The 19,586-nt window shown below is 29.7% G+C and overlaps 1 protein-coding gene and 1 non-coding gene across 2 annotated transcripts; both read left to right on the top strand.

Annotated features, from left to right (window-relative positions):
* Positions 1–11,663: 11,663 nt before the first annotated feature.
* On the top strand, positions 11,664–11,735 carry TRNAP-UGG (transfer RNA proline (anticodon UGG)). The gene has a single exon. It is a non-coding gene; the product is annotated as a tRNA-Pro (tRNA).
* Positions 11,736–14,558: 2,823 nt separating this feature from the next.
* Positions 14,559–18,722, top strand: LOC125809695 (uncharacterized). The gene is made up of 2 exons (XM_049489289.1): positions 14,559–14,824; positions 15,071–18,722. The coding sequence occupies exon 2, from the start codon at positions 15,134–15,136 to the stop codon at positions 18,545–18,547; it is 3,414 nt and encodes a 1,137-aa protein (XP_049345246.1). The 5' UTR covers positions 14,559–14,824; positions 15,071–15,133; the 3' UTR covers positions 18,548–18,722.
* The last annotated feature ends 864 nt before the right edge of the window (positions 18,723–19,586 follow it).

Raw genomic sequence — 19,586 nt, 5'->3', positions numbered from 1 at the left:
ATATGATTTTTTTAATTTAATAAATAAAATATTTAATGAAAAGAATTAAGAAAAAAAATCTCAAAAAAGGAGAAAAAAAAATGGAGGCCATATAGAGGCGCCACATCACCTTATTTATGTTTCTCCTTTATAATATAAATATATTTTGAATTTATTTATTTTTTTAATTCAAAAACTGAAAATCTAAATCAAAATATTCATATCGAAGCCAAACTGCCTAGAAACCCACAACCCCTAGCTACTTTGTGTTATTTAATTTCTTCATAGATAGGAGATTCTTTACCTTAAAAAACAATGCAGTAATGAGATTTTGAAGTGACCATTATGGGTTTGTCTCCCTCTTTTGATGAGATAACTTTAATTTTTAAGCTAAGAAGATGAACAAGATAAGCATTACAAATCTTGTTCATTTCATACCTAATCCTCAATATATATAATTAATTGTGTATGTATACATAGTACTAAAAGTTTTTAATTATGATGCATGAAACCTAACATCTTGATTGGATGTTTTGGTTTCTTTTGATTGTTTTGTGCTTCAAAGGATAAATAACCGGCAAATTAAATAAAATGTCTATTAGGTTAAATTTTGTATATAAAAAAATAGCCTATTTAAAATATATATATATAAAAAAAAAGTCACTTACTATATAATGTGATCATTCAACACTTTTTTAGTTACAAAACTTGACCAACGGCTTCCCTATTGCTGCTAGTTGACATCTTCATCGGCTCCCCTTGCTCCCTCCTCCTCCTTCTTCCTCTTCTTTTTTCGTCGAGCAATTATATATTAAAAGATTCAAAATATCGAGAGAATTTCATATTTAAAATTTGAAATTATTTAGAGGAGATTCTGAGTACTCTTATAGTATCATTGACTAATGAGTAATTTCTGAACAAGAAACCTTAATGATACCAATACAATATATATATATATATATATATATCGACTAATTTAGTATCAATTAAGCGAAATTATCAGCATCAATGATACCAATACAGTACATGATATTGATTTAGTACCAGTTAAGCGAAATTAGTTGGGCGAGGAGATATATAGTGTAATTATTTAATGAGGTATGAATGTAAAGGAGTATATATTTGTAATTATTTTACTTTTATGGGTATTTGCTTAGTTTTCCTTTAAATAATTTACTATGAGAAGACACAAAAGGATGAAAATTAACTCCAATTTTTTTAGTGTATATGAGAATGGACTTCTCTTAAAGGGAATATGCTTATGTAAGATTTTTTGTATTTTATTTAGTTATAGCAAGTTGTACACGAATTATTGGCTTGGATGCGACCGTCACTAAAAAATTAAATCGCTCGCAGATCGCAGCTAACATAATTTTTTGATAATTTGTTAGTACTAATCGCAAAATAGGATTAGTGATCACATGATATTTTGTTATTTAGCTACATGTCTGTCTCTAATTCTTAATTTTAATAATTTGTTATATTTTTTTAGTTAATAGTCAAAACATATCATATCTAAAATATCTCCTTTTTTTAAGTTTTATATCTGAATTATCAGGTATGTTAGTTTCTTACATGAACTATTATCAATTATTAATTATCAAAAATTATCACGACTACTATTTTTTCAATTTTTCTATTTGAAAGTTCCGGTATAAAACTCAAACAACTAATAGTTGAAAGGTGTTTTGCTAAATGGTGAGTGATTTTTCAGGTGAAAAACTGACACGCCAAATAATTCAGATATAAAATTTAAAATATTTAAGATATATTTTTTAACGTTCACTCTATATTATTTACGTTATAGCTTGGAAATAAAATGGTCCACATTTGCATATAGAAATATTAAGGACATGAATTTGATCTTAATAATGTAAACACGCAAGCTGTCAAAAATTGGTCGTACCAAAGAATTGATTATAAAACCCATAATAGGACAATTATAACGAAATAATTCTAAATGATCATCATTTGACTTCTTAATTAATTAAAATCAATATAATTGGAGGTGTTAGAAATGTTTGTGTTAATTAATATTATTTTCTTAATACATCAAGCAACTAATTTGGATTCTTATGTTTATATTTTCTATTCTACTATATTATAAAAGAGAGTTTAGGCCGAAGTATAATATATAATATTCAAGATTGGGACTTTTTTCAATCTTGAATATTATATATTATACTTATGAGACTTTTAAAAGGAAGTTTATACCCAACTATAATATATAATATTCAAGATTGGGACTTTCTTGAATATTATATATTATGTTTATTATATAGTATAACTTGGGGCATAAATTACCTTTTAAAATAATATAGAATATTTGTGCTGTTTGTTTCTTTTTTTATATGGTCTATCATCACATCCCCATTGAGAAGATGTTTTTTTGTCATTACAATAAATTTGTGTATTTATCCTTTTAGCTTTTCTTTGGATGTTATGAGACATACAAAGTTGACTAAGTCTATTTTTTAGGAAACTTATTCTTTGACCAAGAGTATCTCCTTTTTTATTTTCCTTTTCATATTCTTCTCTGAAGTATTTTGCCCAGAAGCCTGATAGTTTTTGATAATATTTTTCTAGATAAGGTATCATTTCCTTACCACTATCAAATATTTTGTAATAATATTCTTCGAATTCACAAGTGTATTCTTGAATATAACTCATTTTACATATTTGTAATTTTTCTAATTGCTCTTTAGCAATAGTTCTTATAACTTCTTTATTTTCTTTTATATTTCCTTGTCCACCAAAGAATTCATTTGCAATGTATTGCTTTAAATTTGATATACCTTCTTGTACTGAATTTTTTAATCCCTCTAAGGTATCATTTTTAATTATTTTTTCTGCATCTTCAGTTAATCCTGAAAACCAGTCATTTACTTTTCCTATGAAAGTATTTATCATGATGATATATTTTTCTTCATCTGTATAATTTCCTTTTCCTAATAAGAAATATAGCAGCATGTTTTGAGACCAAAGGTCTAGACTGTCTTCTGGATCTCTTTTGCATTCGAGATCTAAGAATTGTGCTCCAATATCTCCTGTTGGGAGTCTATTAGGCATAAATCTTGCTTTATCATTATTATGAAAATGTTTTGAAAAATCATTTTCCTTTTTTGCTTTATTAGCGAAATTTCTATTATCCTTTTCTGGCTCTTGCCATCTTGTTTCATTGAAGTTGATGCTTCAAATTTTCCTTGGGGTCCACCTGTTTCCCCTTTATTCATGAATATTTTTAATTCTTCTGAAAGATTAAGATTTTCCATTGAATAAACCAATTCATCTAGTTCATTCATTTTCTTGAGCTTCTTTTTCTTTCGATTCAGAATTAATTTCTTCGGAATTACCTTCTAGATCTTTTTCTAGATCATATAAATCCTTTTCTTTCATTTTCTGTTTTTCAAGAAATTTTTGGATTAATATTTCATCCATACTTCCTTTTTGGTAACTGTTTCCACTTGCTAATTTTTTTGACAATAATTCTTTAATATATTTTTGACTTACCTTTTTGTCAAAATTTTCAGTTTTTTCTATTATTTTTGTAATTCTTCCTGGAAGATTTTCTTTAATATAGCTAATTTCTATTTCTATCATTTTTAACCATAAGGTTAATTGTTTATTACTCTCTATGAGATCTTTTAGTAATTCTGAAATTTCTTTTAAACTCATTTTATTCTGAAAAGTAATAATCAGAAGTATCAAAGAAATTATAATTTATAATATTATATCTTTCTTCGTCTCTTTTATTTTTCATAGTTATTATTTTAACTATTTTTCTTTTTAGATTCTCATCTAAATTTTTTAGTGCTTGTAAAATTGTTACAAGGCTTTCAATATCTATATACCAGATAGGTTTTATAGATCTAAAGTCTGTGTCCATAATTTAGTAATTAGGCTCTGATACCATTATTTTTGTGTTGTTTGTTTCTTTAAACAAGGTAGCGGATAACTGTGTATACTGTTTTTAAGCAGTGAATACTCTATAATTTTTTAAGATAGATAGAGCATTTTGATATTCAAAATACTCTTGTGCTCTGTAGCTCTTCATTTCGTTTATAGAAAATATTAGAGTTTCATATGGATGACTAGCATTTTTGTATACTAATTCCATTTATTTTTGTAGATTTTCTTTAATCTTTTCTAGATTAAGACACATACAAGTAATTTTTCTTAGATTTTCTAAGTATTTTCTTTTAAAATTTCCATTATCTTTTTCAAGATTATATGGATTTTGTTTTCTTGGGACTTTTATGAAATGTCCACAAGGAGTTTTAAGGCTTATACAACGTTTGATGATAATCCTGAAATTGTTGTAGAAAATCATTTTCTAATAATAAATCTGTTTCTAGTTTATCATAAGCAAATAATTTATTTATAGAAATAATATATATATATATATATATATATATATATATATATATACATATTCTACTATATTATAAAAGAATTAGGCCCAAGTATAATATATAATATTCAAGATTGCGATAGTTTAATACAATATAATTATACAGTTGAATAATACTTTCATAAATTAATATTCTAAAATTAATTTAGTTTTAGTTGATTTATATTTCGTTTTATTTTATTTTGTCTCTTTTTTTTACAGAAGTGTTTATTTTTCAAACCAAATGTAAAAGTTAATATTCTACATTTTTCCGTGCTTATTATTTATATAGTCAAATTTGGCTAACATATTTTTAAATTGTATATTGCAATAATCAATTAAGATTTGAGAGCATTTTTTTAAGAAGAGTATAATGTAGTTAACTATTTTCAAATTTTGAATTATAAAAAATAGTAAAAAAAAATTAAAGTAATAATAAAAATTAGATTCGTAGTACTTTTTCAAAAAATTACAGTGTTTGTAGGTTTATTTTTATAATTTAAATTAATTTTAATAATATTTTAAATGTTTTGATTTTGAATGAGAAAGTAGTACGTAGTGGAGTCATATTAATGTAAAGTTTTTATTGATTTTTTTGTGGTGTATTTTTCATTTGCTTCTTAATCATTTTGAAAATGATTAAATAGATAGGAGATTAGATCTGAATAACTTTTAAAAATATTTCCTTTTCTTGATTACATTTTTCACTACTTATATATCCATATATATCTCACAAATGGAAAAGTCTCAATCAAGGAAGCAACATATATCATTTACAAATGACTTAAAAAACTTTAAAATATTTAAAAGTTATATAATAAAATAGGTTGACTCTCAGAATTCTATCAAGCTCACATATATTGGGACAGGAAAAATAACATATATCATTTTAATGTTACCAAAAAAGTATTATAAATAATAATAATTAACAACTTAAAATATCTGAAAGACATTTTAAAAGGGTTAATTTTGTAATTTTATCCATATCACATAAATTAGGACAAAGTGACCAGTAATGTACATTATTTCAAAGTTACATAAAAATATTATAAATCACAATAATTAATAACTTCAAACATTTTTAAAAAATATATGAAAATTTGGATGACCCTCCAAATTTTATTTGTGTCACATAAATTGAGACAACAAAAATAACATATATTGGGTCCATTTTAATTTATTTGTCTTGTTTTTTTTTATATTTAAAAATTGCGTAAAAATACTATAAATCATGATAATTGACAATATAAAATATGTTTTGAAAAAAAATACAAAAAATTTCACTGATTCTTGAAGTGAATCTATCGTAAAAATACTATAAATCATGATAATTGACAACATAAAATATTTCAAAAATGTTGCATGTGGGTAGTCTTATTATGCCTTAAATAGCGTCAAAGAAAGTACATGTTTGTGATAAAAAAAATATATTCTTTTATCCGCGCAAACAATCGCTTCAAAAACTCGGTTATTAGCCCCAAAACATACCATTTATATTATTGGGCCCGTGCATAGCACGATATGTATATATATATATATCTCACAAATGGAAAAGTCCCAATCAAGGAAGCAACATATATCATTTACAAATGACTTAAAAAACATTAAAAATTACAATAATTACCAATTTAAAATATTTAAAAGCTATATAATAACATAGGTTGACTCTCAGAATTTTATCAGGCTCACATATATTGGGAAAGAAAAAATAACACATATCATTTTAATATTACCAAAAAAGTATTATAAATAATAATAATTAACAACTTAAAATATCTAAAAGACATTTTAAAAGGGTTAATTTTGTAATTTTATCCATATCACATAAATTAGGACAAAGTGACCAGTAATGTACATTATTTCAAAGTTACATAAAAATATTATAAATCACAATAATTAATAACTTCAAACATTTAAAAAAAAATGAAAATTTGGATGACCCTCCAAATTTTATTTGTGTCACATAAATTGAGACAACAAAAATAACATATATTGGGTCCATTTTAATTTATTTGTCTTATTTTTTTTATATTTAAAAATTGCGTAAAAATACTATAAATTATGATAATTGACAACATAAAATATTTCAAAAATATTGTATGTGGTAGTCTTATTATGCCTTAAATAGCGTCAAAGAAAGTACAGGTTTGTGATAAAAAAAACTTATTCCTTTATCCACGCAAACAATCGCTTCAAAAACTCGGTTATTATTCCCAAAATATACCATTTATATTATTGGGCCCGTGCTATCTAGTATTTATATAAAATTTAATAAATGGACAGAAACTAAAAACGACAAGATGAACTGCATCTATCGTACTAGTTTTTAATGAATTTCCAACATAAGTTGACTAATTAAAAATGACGTCTAACTGCATTTACACAAAATAGAACCAAAAATCGACACAGTATAAAATTTATTATAAGTAACAAATGAATTTAGAAAATTTAATTAATTGATTAAATTTATCTTTGAGTCACCAATCACACTTGGTGGAGATGTGGTCCCTTAATGTTGTTTTTTGCAAATGCTTAGAACTGTAGCTAAATTAGGTTTATGAATTTAATGAATAAATAATGAGATTGTTGTGTTTTAAAAAGTGTAAATAGGAAATGAATTGTTTTTTTTAAATAAAAATATATAAAAAATAATAATATAATTTGAATAGTTTCATATTGAATGAGTTGTGACTTTTCCGATGGGTTAACGACTTAACGTTGCAACTTTTACAATGAGTTAAATTTACTAATATATATATTATCTTTATATAGAAATTAAATTCATAAATATGATTACTATACAAAGAGGCCTCTCTTGTTATAATTTAAATAAATCAATTAGAAGCTGGTTCCTTTTTACTTTTAAAAAAAATTAAGCACTAAGGTCCCCACATGTTTTTCTCTTTAACACACATCTATTTTTTTTTTAATAATAAAAAACGTTAAAGTTTTTTCTTTTTGGTTTTAAAAGAACTAAAAATGAACTTATCTCAGCAGTTATTAAATGAAAAGAAACATAAATAAGCTATTTGCAGCACCAAAGGACAAGTTTACTTTCTCCCGTAACAAACACCATGGCTGTACGGACGAAAAGAAAGTAAAAGTTACACGTGCAGTTATACATCGATGACACGAAATTTAAAAAAGTAAAAAAGTTAATTTTTAATCTCGTTATCTAAAAATATGTCAAACACTCATATATGATAAATTATACTTCGATCCCTGATTTCATGGTGCTAAACATGTCATGTATTTAATTTGTAATAGACTATAAAAAATGAGACAAATAAATTGATACTAAAGGAATAACTTTAATTTGTTGTAATTAAACAGTAGAGCTTTTCTTTTGCATAATAAGTTAGTGGTCACTTGAATTAAACGACAAAAACATATTATATATTGTTTGTTTGATTATATAAAAATAATTATTAAGTGTGCCTTTTCCTTTCCAGAGTTGATCATTAATAAATACTTCCATCTTATATTAGAGTTTTGAGAAATTCACAACATATTCTCAAAATTTTAAAGACAAAGTAACTCCATGATAGAAGAAGAAAATACTGAAGAACAAGATCGAATTAAATTAATTAGACTCTAAATAAATATCTAATATCAAATAAAAACAAAAAAAAGAACATAATTAGAAACAAGACAAGTTTATCCTAAACTTTCTTGATAAAGTAGTATGGTTTATTGGTGCAAGTTAATAGATAGACCATATACAATGCAAGGTCCAAATTAAGCATGGTTAGTAATAGTTTTAAAAATAAAAATAAAAATTCCACCTGTTGTTTAATATTCGTATTGGAGCTTATTTTATATTCGCTCTATGTAGGATCCCATTTGAGGGGGAGGGGGAGAGAACGCTCTATATCACTACAAGAAATAAGGCATTTACCAACAAAAATTTTTGTTGCTATATATTGTGTATTGTTGCTAAAAGTACTTTTGGCAACGACAAAAAAGTTATTGCATGTCGTTGCCTTAAACCCCGATGCGATAAGTATACACAACAACAAAAAATGTTGTTGCCAAAAGTGAACTAAGCGCAACAAAAAATGTCGTTGCCACAACTTATATTACGTTGTTAAAAGTCATGTAGTTGTAGCTTAAAATGATATCTAGCAACAAAAAGTTATTGTTGCAATAAATATTACTCCCTCCGTCCCATTTTATGTGGCAACATTTGACCGGGCACGGAGTTTAAGAAATAAATGAAGACTTTGAAATGTTTACCAAATTGCCCTTTAAAAAGTAGACTTTTTTTCTCTCTCCTCATAAATGTATTGGAGTATTATTTTAAGATTAAGTGGGACCAACAAGGATAAAAGAGGAATTGTACTTTTATAAACTTGTCATATAAGGAAATGTGACATTCTTTTTGGGACTGACCAAAAAGGAAATGTTGCCACATAAAATGGGACGGAGGGAGTAGTTTTTTTCCAACAATATTATTGTTGCCATAAAATTATTGTCAGAGCCACACAATTTCAATGTCCTCCTAATCATTCAATGAACTCTAATAAAAGCCATAAATTGAAAATGACGTAATTCTCAAATGCATATAAATAAACATATTATATAAATGTAAAGATCAATACATAATTTTTTTTGCAAAAGATAGATTTCTAGGCCAATGTGATTTCTTAAAGTATATTTTGCTTACAAAAAGAACAAGAAATCAATATTTAATATCATAAAATTCTAGAATCTTCTTTCAACAAATTGGCATTGTTGGACCACATTCCCATTTGTATTGATTTGCACATGCCAATCCTACCAATGAGACTCAGGGCTCAAACTTGAAAATGCTGATTAAGAGACAAACAGTCTTATCCGTGGCCCCATATACTGAATGGTAATAGTTATATGAATGTTAACCTATTCAACAAATTGACAGTAAGACGAAATGACATGTGTAATCACCCTCTACTTACATTTTGTTTGCAACTTGTAAAATCCTACTTATATTTTTTTATTTATAAAAAATAGAGTAAATTGAAATTTTCTATTTTGTGCCTCATATAATTGATACCAATTGTATGAGTTCAATTTATTTATTTTTGTACAATTTAGTTGAACATAACCAAAGTTTTGTGGACCTAAAGTTATAAGTTTTGGGTTCATCAATTTGTGAGATGAAAAAAATCCATATATGATTAATTTCAAATATGTGATAGATCTTAATTTTCTCGAAAGCACTTATCGTCCTCATCTCCAAAGTTCAGTGAGCATCATGTCTAATCTCTCTACTATTTTTTTTTCTTCCATTTAGGTCAATTATATGAGTTCACTTGATAATAGCTTCTTTATTGGATAATTTTATTTTAATAGGAGTTTTTCAAAAAAAATAACTTCCTAACTACATCAATGCTTGAGATGATTGTAGGCGCAACATATTTCATTTACTTCATTTAATTTGACATGCGTATATTAATTATCATTTTTATCATACTATCAAACGCCCCCACATAAGCTAAAAGATAAAGACGAAAATAATAGGAGCAAAAAGAAGAGTTGATTTGATTGAGAAAAAAGAAAACGTTGCATTGAAGACAACAAAAAATAATTCTTTCCATTCATTGGCAAATATAATTTCCACTTGCATGATTATTAATTTACACAACTTTTTTGAATACATGCAACGCATATGCATGCCTTTTTTTTTAATCAACAACTATATAATGTAGGAAATAAAGAGAAAAAAAATACTCCACTTGTAAAATAATATAAAGTTGGTCTAATCAAATAAACCTCAATAATGCAATGTAGATTGAAGTACATTTCCAAATTAGAAAAAAATGTTCAGCACATTGAGAAATTTTTTTCTATTTGTTTCTTCTTTTACAGCAAATTAAAGTTGAAAATAAATATAGTCTACTAGCTGCTAAATTGTCATTTATATAGGGGAAGACTCTATACATTATTGTTTCCACTAACATCTTTTCATTTTCCTATCTTTGAGCCAATTTGATTAATTTTCTTTTGAAGATTGAACGCAATATTTTTCACGTTCATTTTTATTTGTCCACAATGAACTTAAAATAATTATTAAATGAAGTGTATATTTTATCATGATATTCATATTAATTAATTGATAAATTATCATTAATGAATTTGAAAATGATTTGAAATAAGTAGTTAATGTTAAGAGTAAAACAAAAAAAAAATCTCTCCTTTAAAATTGAAAATTTATTTTAATATAGTAGATCAATAAAGGTAATCGTGACTCAAGTCCGATCATTTAGTTCTCATAAAAATTGCCAATGTCTAGTCACATGTTTATGATTTGATTATTTTCAAGGTGATTGATTAGAAAATGAGACGGGAAATGATGATAATTAAAACAAAAAATACTTTTACTGTTTATTTTTATTTGTCCATTATATTAAAAATAAATCTGAACTTTTACTTGTTCACATTAATATATCAAGAGAAAAATATATTTTTTGCCCTTAATAAATAAAAGTATGTAAAAAAACATAGACTTTATTTATTGGGTACAAAGTGGACAAGTAAAAACGAACAAAGGGAATACCAAAGTAGTCACTTTAAAAGGCCGCTACTTACGAAATGCAAATTTTGGACCAAGTTGAAGTTAGTATTGGGCCTTCGTCCTAAAGCTTTACTTGTCAAGTCCAATAATTTACTGTAGATTTTGCAATCTTTTATAAGTAACCGTCACTTATGACAAATTTAGTGTAATCTTACAAACAAGGTCTGAGGAGTGTATTGTATATGTAAATTTTAGCTACCTTGTGATAGTAAGGAAATTTGTTATGAATCAACCCTAGCCCGACATGAATTTACGTCACAAAATTAGGTTATTGGCCAAGAAAAAGTAATAAGACCAAAAGACCTTTGCAAAGGTTGATTTGGGATCCAAGCCCAAGTAGCAGCGAGTTTAAAAGGAAGAGAAGTTAGAAAGAGAGGTTATGCTTATTGTTTTGTGAAAGTCTGGTTCTCCTCATCTCCCTTCTTCCGTCTATCAATCCGTAGTCTTACTTTAGATATTTTTCTATATGTTTGTTTGGGGCTTTGACCATTTTTGTTGTTACGCTTACTTTGGAGAATTGTTATTGAATTTGAAGTCTTATTAATGTAGTTGAGAAGTTTGTTACTATTACATTAGATTTGAGTTCATTACAAAATTGTTTTCGATAAATCCTTGGCTCAAAACCAAAATTAGAAATGGACAGTTTCTCAAATTTTCACTCACTAAACATCAAATTTGTTTAAAAGTCTATTCAAATGTTTCTTTTTATAGAATAAAGAAGAGTACAGTAACAGAGCAGGGCATTTGGTCTAGTGGTATGATTCTCGCTTTGGGTGCGAGAGGTCCCGAGTTCGATTCTCGGAATGCCCCTCTCTTTTTTTTATTTTTTAACTTAGGTGTCTCTTTTTTTTTATTCACTTAGGTGTGACCGGGATGAAGGAAAATATTTTTTGAAAAATAATTTTTGCTTATTTGTGTAGACTAGAGTTCTATAATTGAGGAGTAATTTTTTTTTTTTACGTATAGCTTTTTCTTTCATTTTGTAGTGTCTATCTTTTATACGCATAGTGAAAGGAGTAACGATAACCCTCTTGATTAATCAACACGAGTAAGTTGAAATTTTAAGACGTCTCTTAAGTTAGAAGAAGACTGGGCCTAGTAGGTATGATTCCTCTACTGGGACCAAGGCCCACCATCTATTTTAGCTGGCTAATGATGGGCTTGAAAGGCACTATTACTAAAAGAAAGAAAAATGGAAAAATTACGTAATTACATGATTTAGAATAACATAATATCTAAATATTTCAACCATTTGAATTAATTATAAAAATCCCTTTTTTCCTTCTCTCTCACTTACCGTCTGGATATATCACTTCACCTCTATCAGATACATTATAACTTTGTTAGTGCACAATGTATCTAGTACAAATGTTATTCTTGATACATTACCCCAATTATTTCAAACCTAAATCAATGTGAATCTGATTTATCATTTTGTATCTAATACAAAACTTATATATCTTATACATAATATGTATTGTTTGCTATGTATTGGTCGAAGAAACAATGAATCCGCGAGTTCTGAAAAATTTGGGATTATTATAATTTGGAAAACTTTCGGAATAGAAAGTAATTAGTGCCCAAATTATCGTGTACTTTATACAAGAAACGTATCTTCAATCCTTAGGGAAATTTGATTTTATAGCTCTTTATAAACTTGTTTTATAGCTATGTTTGCTTTTACAAGAATTCTTTATTTTACATTTAAGAGATCTTTAATCTACAAATAATATTTTCTTCTATTCAATTTGTAAATGACTATAAAAGATCATTTCCTTTTTCTTTTTATACTACACAACAATGCAATAAAGTTAACAATAAAATAATTTTAATTGTTTTAAATTATAATGTTTAGCTAGTACAATGTATAATCAATGTATACACTTATTCTATATTGAGTATACACACATATAATTACAAACTACTACGATTAGGTGATGAATTATTTTATCCATTTAGCTAAAAATGTTAAGATTACTCGATCGATCTTGCCAGTAACTGTAATAATCCATTCATTTTAGGTTGTTTGTTATTGTCTCGAGAGCTTGTCAAGTGTTGATCTTCATATGTTTTTGGTTTTGTTATCGTTGTATCACTCTGTATCAAATTATCTATAGTAGTTTTTAACACGATAAATAATTTGAAATTGAGGAAGTAATAGATGACATCGAAAATAAAAAGGTGCTCAACAAAAGTAATTGAAAGATATCAATGCTGATAAAAAGATTCACACTTCTTTAATGTTCACATCAAATTAATTTTACGCACACTATTATTATCTAGTTATAGTAATCACTAATCACTATATAGTTTTACCAAAATTAATTATTTAACCATAGTAAAAATATGACTGGAGTATATATCAAGTGCGGGTAATTTTTTTAAATCATGGTGTATTTTATACTCCATTAATACATTTTCCATTTTTGAACTAGATAACTTTCTTGTTAAAATGTAAGTTTTTTTTTTTCTCTATATAAGACTTGTGGCTGGTCCACCCCCTCCCCTCCCCCAAAACCCCCAATAAAAAAATGTAGTACAGTTGTCAGATTAATTTAATAGTTCCAATCAAAATGACCCAAAGGGGATCTCTTTTGTAAAATAAAGGATTATCCACATTAATTCCATTATCATCCACCAACATTGGCATTAATACACCATTTTTTCCGTTTCATTTTACTGGATCCTTATATTAAAATAAATCGTTATTACTTGTTTATTTTAATAAATTAAGAAAAAATTATTATGATTTTCCAATGCTACTAAATACTAATAATTAAATTTAGATTTTGAAAAAACTTAATAAGGTTAATTTAGTAATTATTAAACATTTACTCGATGTTTTTTTCAACAAAATAGTAAGTTGACAATATGAGCCAAATAAAATGAAACGGAGAATGAAATGGATTAATTACCATTATCGCGTCTTTCCTAATATCAATTGATGTAGGGTAGTGTTTAATATTTACTTTCCCCCACCACATAGTTAGTTATCTTTTTTCCGGAGGAGGGCCTCCTCCCTCTCTTCATTTTCTTATTTTAATTTGTATTCGTATACTTGATTTTATCGCTACTAAAAAAAAGGGCAACATTCACGTGTTAAGTTTTGATTAAAAGCCCAAAGTTATAATTTTGAATAATTAAAACATTAAATTTACTAAATCACTCAAAGACGATAAGATTTTCCTTACTCATTATACGAAAACGACAAAATAAGAATAAATACACCGAGATATATAATCCATACTACTTCGAATCTCAAATATTAAATCATTTTAGTAAGTTGAACCTTTTTCAAAATATATAACGTGCCGAAAAAACTTTAAAATACAAATAGTACTGATACGTGGAATTATCATGCACTATTGTTTCATGTACTAAAAATATTTGACTGATCACAAAGTTTAAGCTTCTATTTCACTTACGTAAAGATATTTGACTGATCACAAAGTTTAAGCCTTCAGATTTAAAACAAGTCGTATTATTACTATGATAATTACACAACAATAATATTTCATAGATCAAAAAGGACAAAAGTCATGTAGCAAGATAAAAAAAAAACATCACATAAAATAAAACCTATGACTAATTTATACATGTATAATGCATAAAAACCAAACGAGCCTTAAAAGTACTAGGAGAGAGTAAAAATATCTAAGGTTTAAGAGATGGAATCCAATTCCAAAATGAACAAAATTGTCCCAATTCAGGAAGTGTCACTTTGGTGAAGCTACTCATTTGTTAGGCTAAAGTAGAGCTGTAACACCGACTCACATAGAACACAAAAACACACTGAAATCTGCAAGATTTAACCAAAAAAATCCCCATTTTGATATACAACAAAACAAGAAAAAACATCCCTTTTGATTGCTGTGGCAGAAGAAGAACAGAGAAAGAAGGTGAAAATCACATACCCTTTTTCTCTTTTTACTTGATTTGTTCTGATCAGATCTCTTTAACCCTTTTTTTTTCTAAGTTCTGTTTAATGGTTTTGTTAATTTGTCATTTTTGATGTGTATCTTTGTTTGTTTACAGTAAAGTTTATATCTTTAGTTTGGTTTAAGAGTTTTCTTTTTTTGAATTCTGTTCTTGATTTTTGTTGGTTGTATGCTTATTTCTGTTTTGTTTTTTTAATTTTAATCCAGAGATGAACTGAGGGGTAGCTTTTGATTTGTGGAAAAGTTGAGACTTTAAGGTTTTAGTTAGTAATGGAAACACAGAAGATTTCAGAAACCCTAGTGGAGGGTTCTGTGGATTATAAACCAGTTTTAAGCCAAACCCCAGATGGTAAAACCCTAGAAAAGGTTTCTGTTGTATCTAGCTTAAGTGAGAGTGGTGCTGTTTCTGAATCGGTCACAGTCACAGAGGTTCCATCAGGTGTTGGAAATGCTAATGTGCACAAGAATATAGAAAATGTGGTTGATGGAACTGAATTAGAGTTAATGGGAGTGGGGTTTGAGCAGAAGTTAGTGGATGGATATGATAACATTGATTCAGAGGTTAAGAGCGAGGAGAGGGTAGTGGATGGATATGATAACATTGATTCAGAAGGAGTTAAGAGTGATGAGAAGTTAGCAAATGTGGATTATAATAATGGTTTGGAAGGTGTTGATACTGAGCAGAAGCTAGTGGACGGGCAGGGGACAGTTGAGAGTGAGAATAAGCTTGCAAATGTGGATGATTATAATGTTCTTGAGGGAGTTGAGATCGAGAACAAGTTTGGAGATGTGGATGATACTATTGATTTAGAGGCACTTGGCCTGGAGAACGAGGATGTTTCACTTGATGGTCTGATGGAAGGAGGGACTTTGAAACATGAAACTCAAGAATCGGGTGCTGAATTTAATGAGTCTCTTGATAATGGAGTTGAGAAAATTGGTGTGGCTGATGCTGTGGAAGATATTGACACGTCAAAGGTGCACGTAAATGATTCTCCTACAAAGATAGAAGTTTCTGGGAATGGTATTTCTCTGACAGTGGATGTATTTGGTCCAGATTGCACGTTTTACATGGAAACTGACAACCCTATGGGTGTCAATGGGAATGAAGCAGAAGGTAATGTCAGTGATAATCAAGAACACAATTTTGCTGTGGGTGACTTGGTATGGGTAAAAATGAAGACTGACTTGTGGTGGCCGGGAATGATTTGTGATCCGCACACAACAAAAGATGCTGGGAAGTGTAATCATATGGATGGTTTCTTTGTTAAGCATTTTGGTAACACTAGTTCTGTTTGGTGCCGGCCATTCCAGTTAAAGCCCTTTATAGGGTATTTTGAGCTGATGTCTCGCCAGAATAAGTCTAGAAGCTTTTATGCTGCAATAGAGAAGGCTTTGGGCGAGTTTGGTAGGCGCGTGAAACAGGAGATGACCTGTTCTTGTTTTTCAAAAGAAAATCAAGTTGCTGCTCAAAATTTTCCTTCAAAGGAAGATGAGAATGGGGGTAGTGTTTTTTCGGCATCTCAATTTGAACCTTCAAACTTACTCGAATTCATCAAATCACGTGCTTTGGGTCTTCGTAGCCCAGGTAATGTTGAGTTCACAGTTGCTGAGAATTGCCTATCTGCCTTTTACACTTCAATAGGCCATAAGCAATTGCCTTTGTACAAACTCAGGCCAACAAATAATCTGATATCAGTAAGCAAGGATGAAGATCTGGACAAGCTGTCTAGTGGTGATAGTGTCCTTAAGAGCTGTAGAAGTGGTTCTGATGATATTAAAATGACTGAGATGGAGCTGTCTGGCTCATTGGAGTCTCCTAGAGGAATGAGGAGCATGATATCCCGTTCACAGATTGCGAATGAAAATGCCGGAGGAAAATCTTTTGAGTCGCGAGAACGGAAGAAGAGCAAGTACCTGTCATATCCTTATGTAAACAGTTGGGCCTCCCGTAAGAATTCACTTGGTCAGGGAGAAGATGAAACTGAAGATTGTGAGGAAGTTACTCCTGGTGGAGTAAAGACCTCCTCCAATCCATCTATGGTCTCCACATCAATTGGTAACAACAGTAACAAGACCTCACTAAGGAAATCGAGGAAATCTGTTAATGACAATGATATTTGCAATAATGCAGATTTCGGTGCTGCCTCTTCGGCAGAAATGCTCCAAGAACTCCATCAGACAGCTCTTGATTGCTTCTATCCTATTCAAAGCACGTGTCCCATTCCAATCCGGGATTTTTACTTGAGTTTTAGAGCATTCAGAGATCCTGAAGTTCAGATGGATGAATACAAGGAAGCTACTTTAGGGTGTCAGGAAACTTTGCAGTCTGATAATATTTTGGCCTCAGGAGGATATGATCTGCAAGTAGAAGGACAGCCTCCTCCGAATGTTCTCCCCAAGAAGAGAGGTAGAAAGAAAAGTGATGGAATAAATGCAACTGGTCCCAAGTTTAGCTCTAAAACCAACTTACCTAGGATGACTGCAGATGGTACCAGTATGAATGGCTCTCCCCTTATTGATTCTGTACAGACAGGACCTGATACACTCAAAAAAGGAGTAGTTCACAGACAGAGAAAGAAGGCGGCAATTGCAGCTGTGGTTCATAATGAGATTGGGGTATTAGGTGGACTACCAGACTTGAATGTAAACAACGCGGGTTTGTCAGTTGAAAATATGCAGGTTATAGGTCCTGCTCCTACTCAAGGTAAACTTGAACCTAAGAGGAGGAGGAGGAAGAAGGAAGAGTTGGTTTCTGAGAATCTGCCAGATGTGAGCAAAGGCAACACCCAGTTCATTCCAATGCTGAAAAGTGTGGAAGTCACCGGCTCGTTACCCTTGGAAGGTGGTCCTCAACCAGGTAACATGTTTGGGGTACAGGGGGCGTCTTCCCTCCCGAATGCTGAACTTTTAGCTGGACAACCAAATGCCAATGAAATTCATGCTGCAGGTAGCTCATTACCAAATATTTCACAGATCACCGGTCTGGTTTCGTCTGCAAAAGCAGAAGGCAAGAAAAGGAAAAGGAAAGAGAAAGCATTAAACATTCAGAATAATTCTTCAGCCCTACCAGATTTGAATGGACAGGTCACTGATCCGAATTTGAAGGGAAAGGAGGTCACAGAAATGAGTTGTGTGACAGGTCAAGCTAAACCCAAGCAAAAAAGGAGAAGAGCTACTAAATCTGCTGCCATTGGGATACCCAATCCTAATGGAGATCACAACACTCTTCTGCTATACTTTACACCGGGTTCACCAGTGCCTTCTAAAGAATATATCACTGCTACTTTTGCCAGTTTTGGTCCGTTAGAGGAATCCAAAACTTTGTACCTGAATGATTCTACTGCCCAGGTTGTGTTTGAAAAGGATAGTGATGCTATGGAAGCCTTGCAGAGTTTACAAAGCAGAAACCCATTTGGACCTTCCCTTGTCAGTTATCGTCTCCGTCATGTTTCAACTTCTAACAACACACAGACGTCCGTGGATGCACTTCAGTCCCCTAGTGTACTTTCTGGAGGTGAGGGACCTGATCTGGTGGTCATAAAACAGAATCTGGAGTCAATGACAACAATGCTTGAGAAGGCTGGTGATAATATTTCCCCCGAGATGAAAGCCAAGTTGGAAAGCGAGGTGAAAGGCTTCTTGGAAAAGGTAAGCAACATGGTTGGTTCTTCTTCATCATAGTTGATAATAAGTGTTGGTAGTTTCTTAGTTGTCATTGAAACTGTGAATCTAATTAATTAGGATATATATGCGACTGTTGTTGAGAACCCCCCTCGCTAGCTGTTTATTTTCAGTACTTCTCTCCTGGGCTACTGCTCTGTGTTGCCTTCTTTATTGAATGAATGGATGTTGGACAACCTCAATGCCTAATTTTCTTTCTTTCTGTCTGTATGGATTAGAAAGGTTTATCAACTATAATCAATCAACTTCATCTTAAGTCAAAAGATGGGAGTCCATTATATCAATTTCCGTTTTACTAGTATTTCCTGCGACTCTTTAACGCCAAGTATACTTTATAGGTTTTGTTTTCGAACAATAACTGTCATAAGAGTTTTAAATTTGGGATTAGACATAGCAGCAAATCTAAACTATAGTCGGGGAGCGCTTTATCGTTAAGGATTTCTTTGTTAGGAAGCGTTTTACCCTCAATGTCGGATAGAGAGTGCTTTACTCTCAATGTGGATTAAATTTGAATTTAGTCGGGCTTCAATGTTGTTACTGCATAATTGGGTGGGAAATAAATAAATATATAAAAAATCTAAATTATAGTGAAATTGAACCTGAGTGGAGATAAAAAAAAATACTGTGTGATCTTTCAAGTGTCCTAATTTTGATGGTCAGAGTTATTTGGTACTAATTGTTTGTGGCAAGTGACAAATATTTCATAGAATTGGTCGGCACTAGGTGATTCTTTCCATCCATCCTAATTTATTTTATACCTAGTGTTGGTGGGAAATGATAAACATCCAATAAAATTATTTTTCCCGTATTATATATAATACTCCCGAACTTGAATATTTTAGATGACGCTTTTCTGAAATTTCACCTACAAAACTAATAATGTCACCAAAATTTTACCGTGAAGTTAAAGACGTTAGACTCTTTTTAATTACGTAACGAACTGAAAAGTGAGAATTTTCTCTCTTTTACTGTCATAAAAGTACTAGTCCAAACCCCAAAGTTCCAAATCCAGACCAATAATTGATTCACAAACAAAATG

This window comes from Solanum verrucosum, unplaced genomic scaffold (genome assembly GCF_900185275.1).
Source record: "Solanum verrucosum unplaced genomic scaffold, falcon-dt-bn FXZP01000121.1, whole genome shotgun sequence".
NCBI classification, from domain to species: Eukaryota; Viridiplantae; Streptophyta; class Magnoliopsida; order Solanales; family Solanaceae; genus Solanum; species Solanum verrucosum.
The sequence above is the reverse complement of the archived record's forward strand: the minus strand, read 5'-3'. Positions and strand labels throughout refer to the sequence as shown.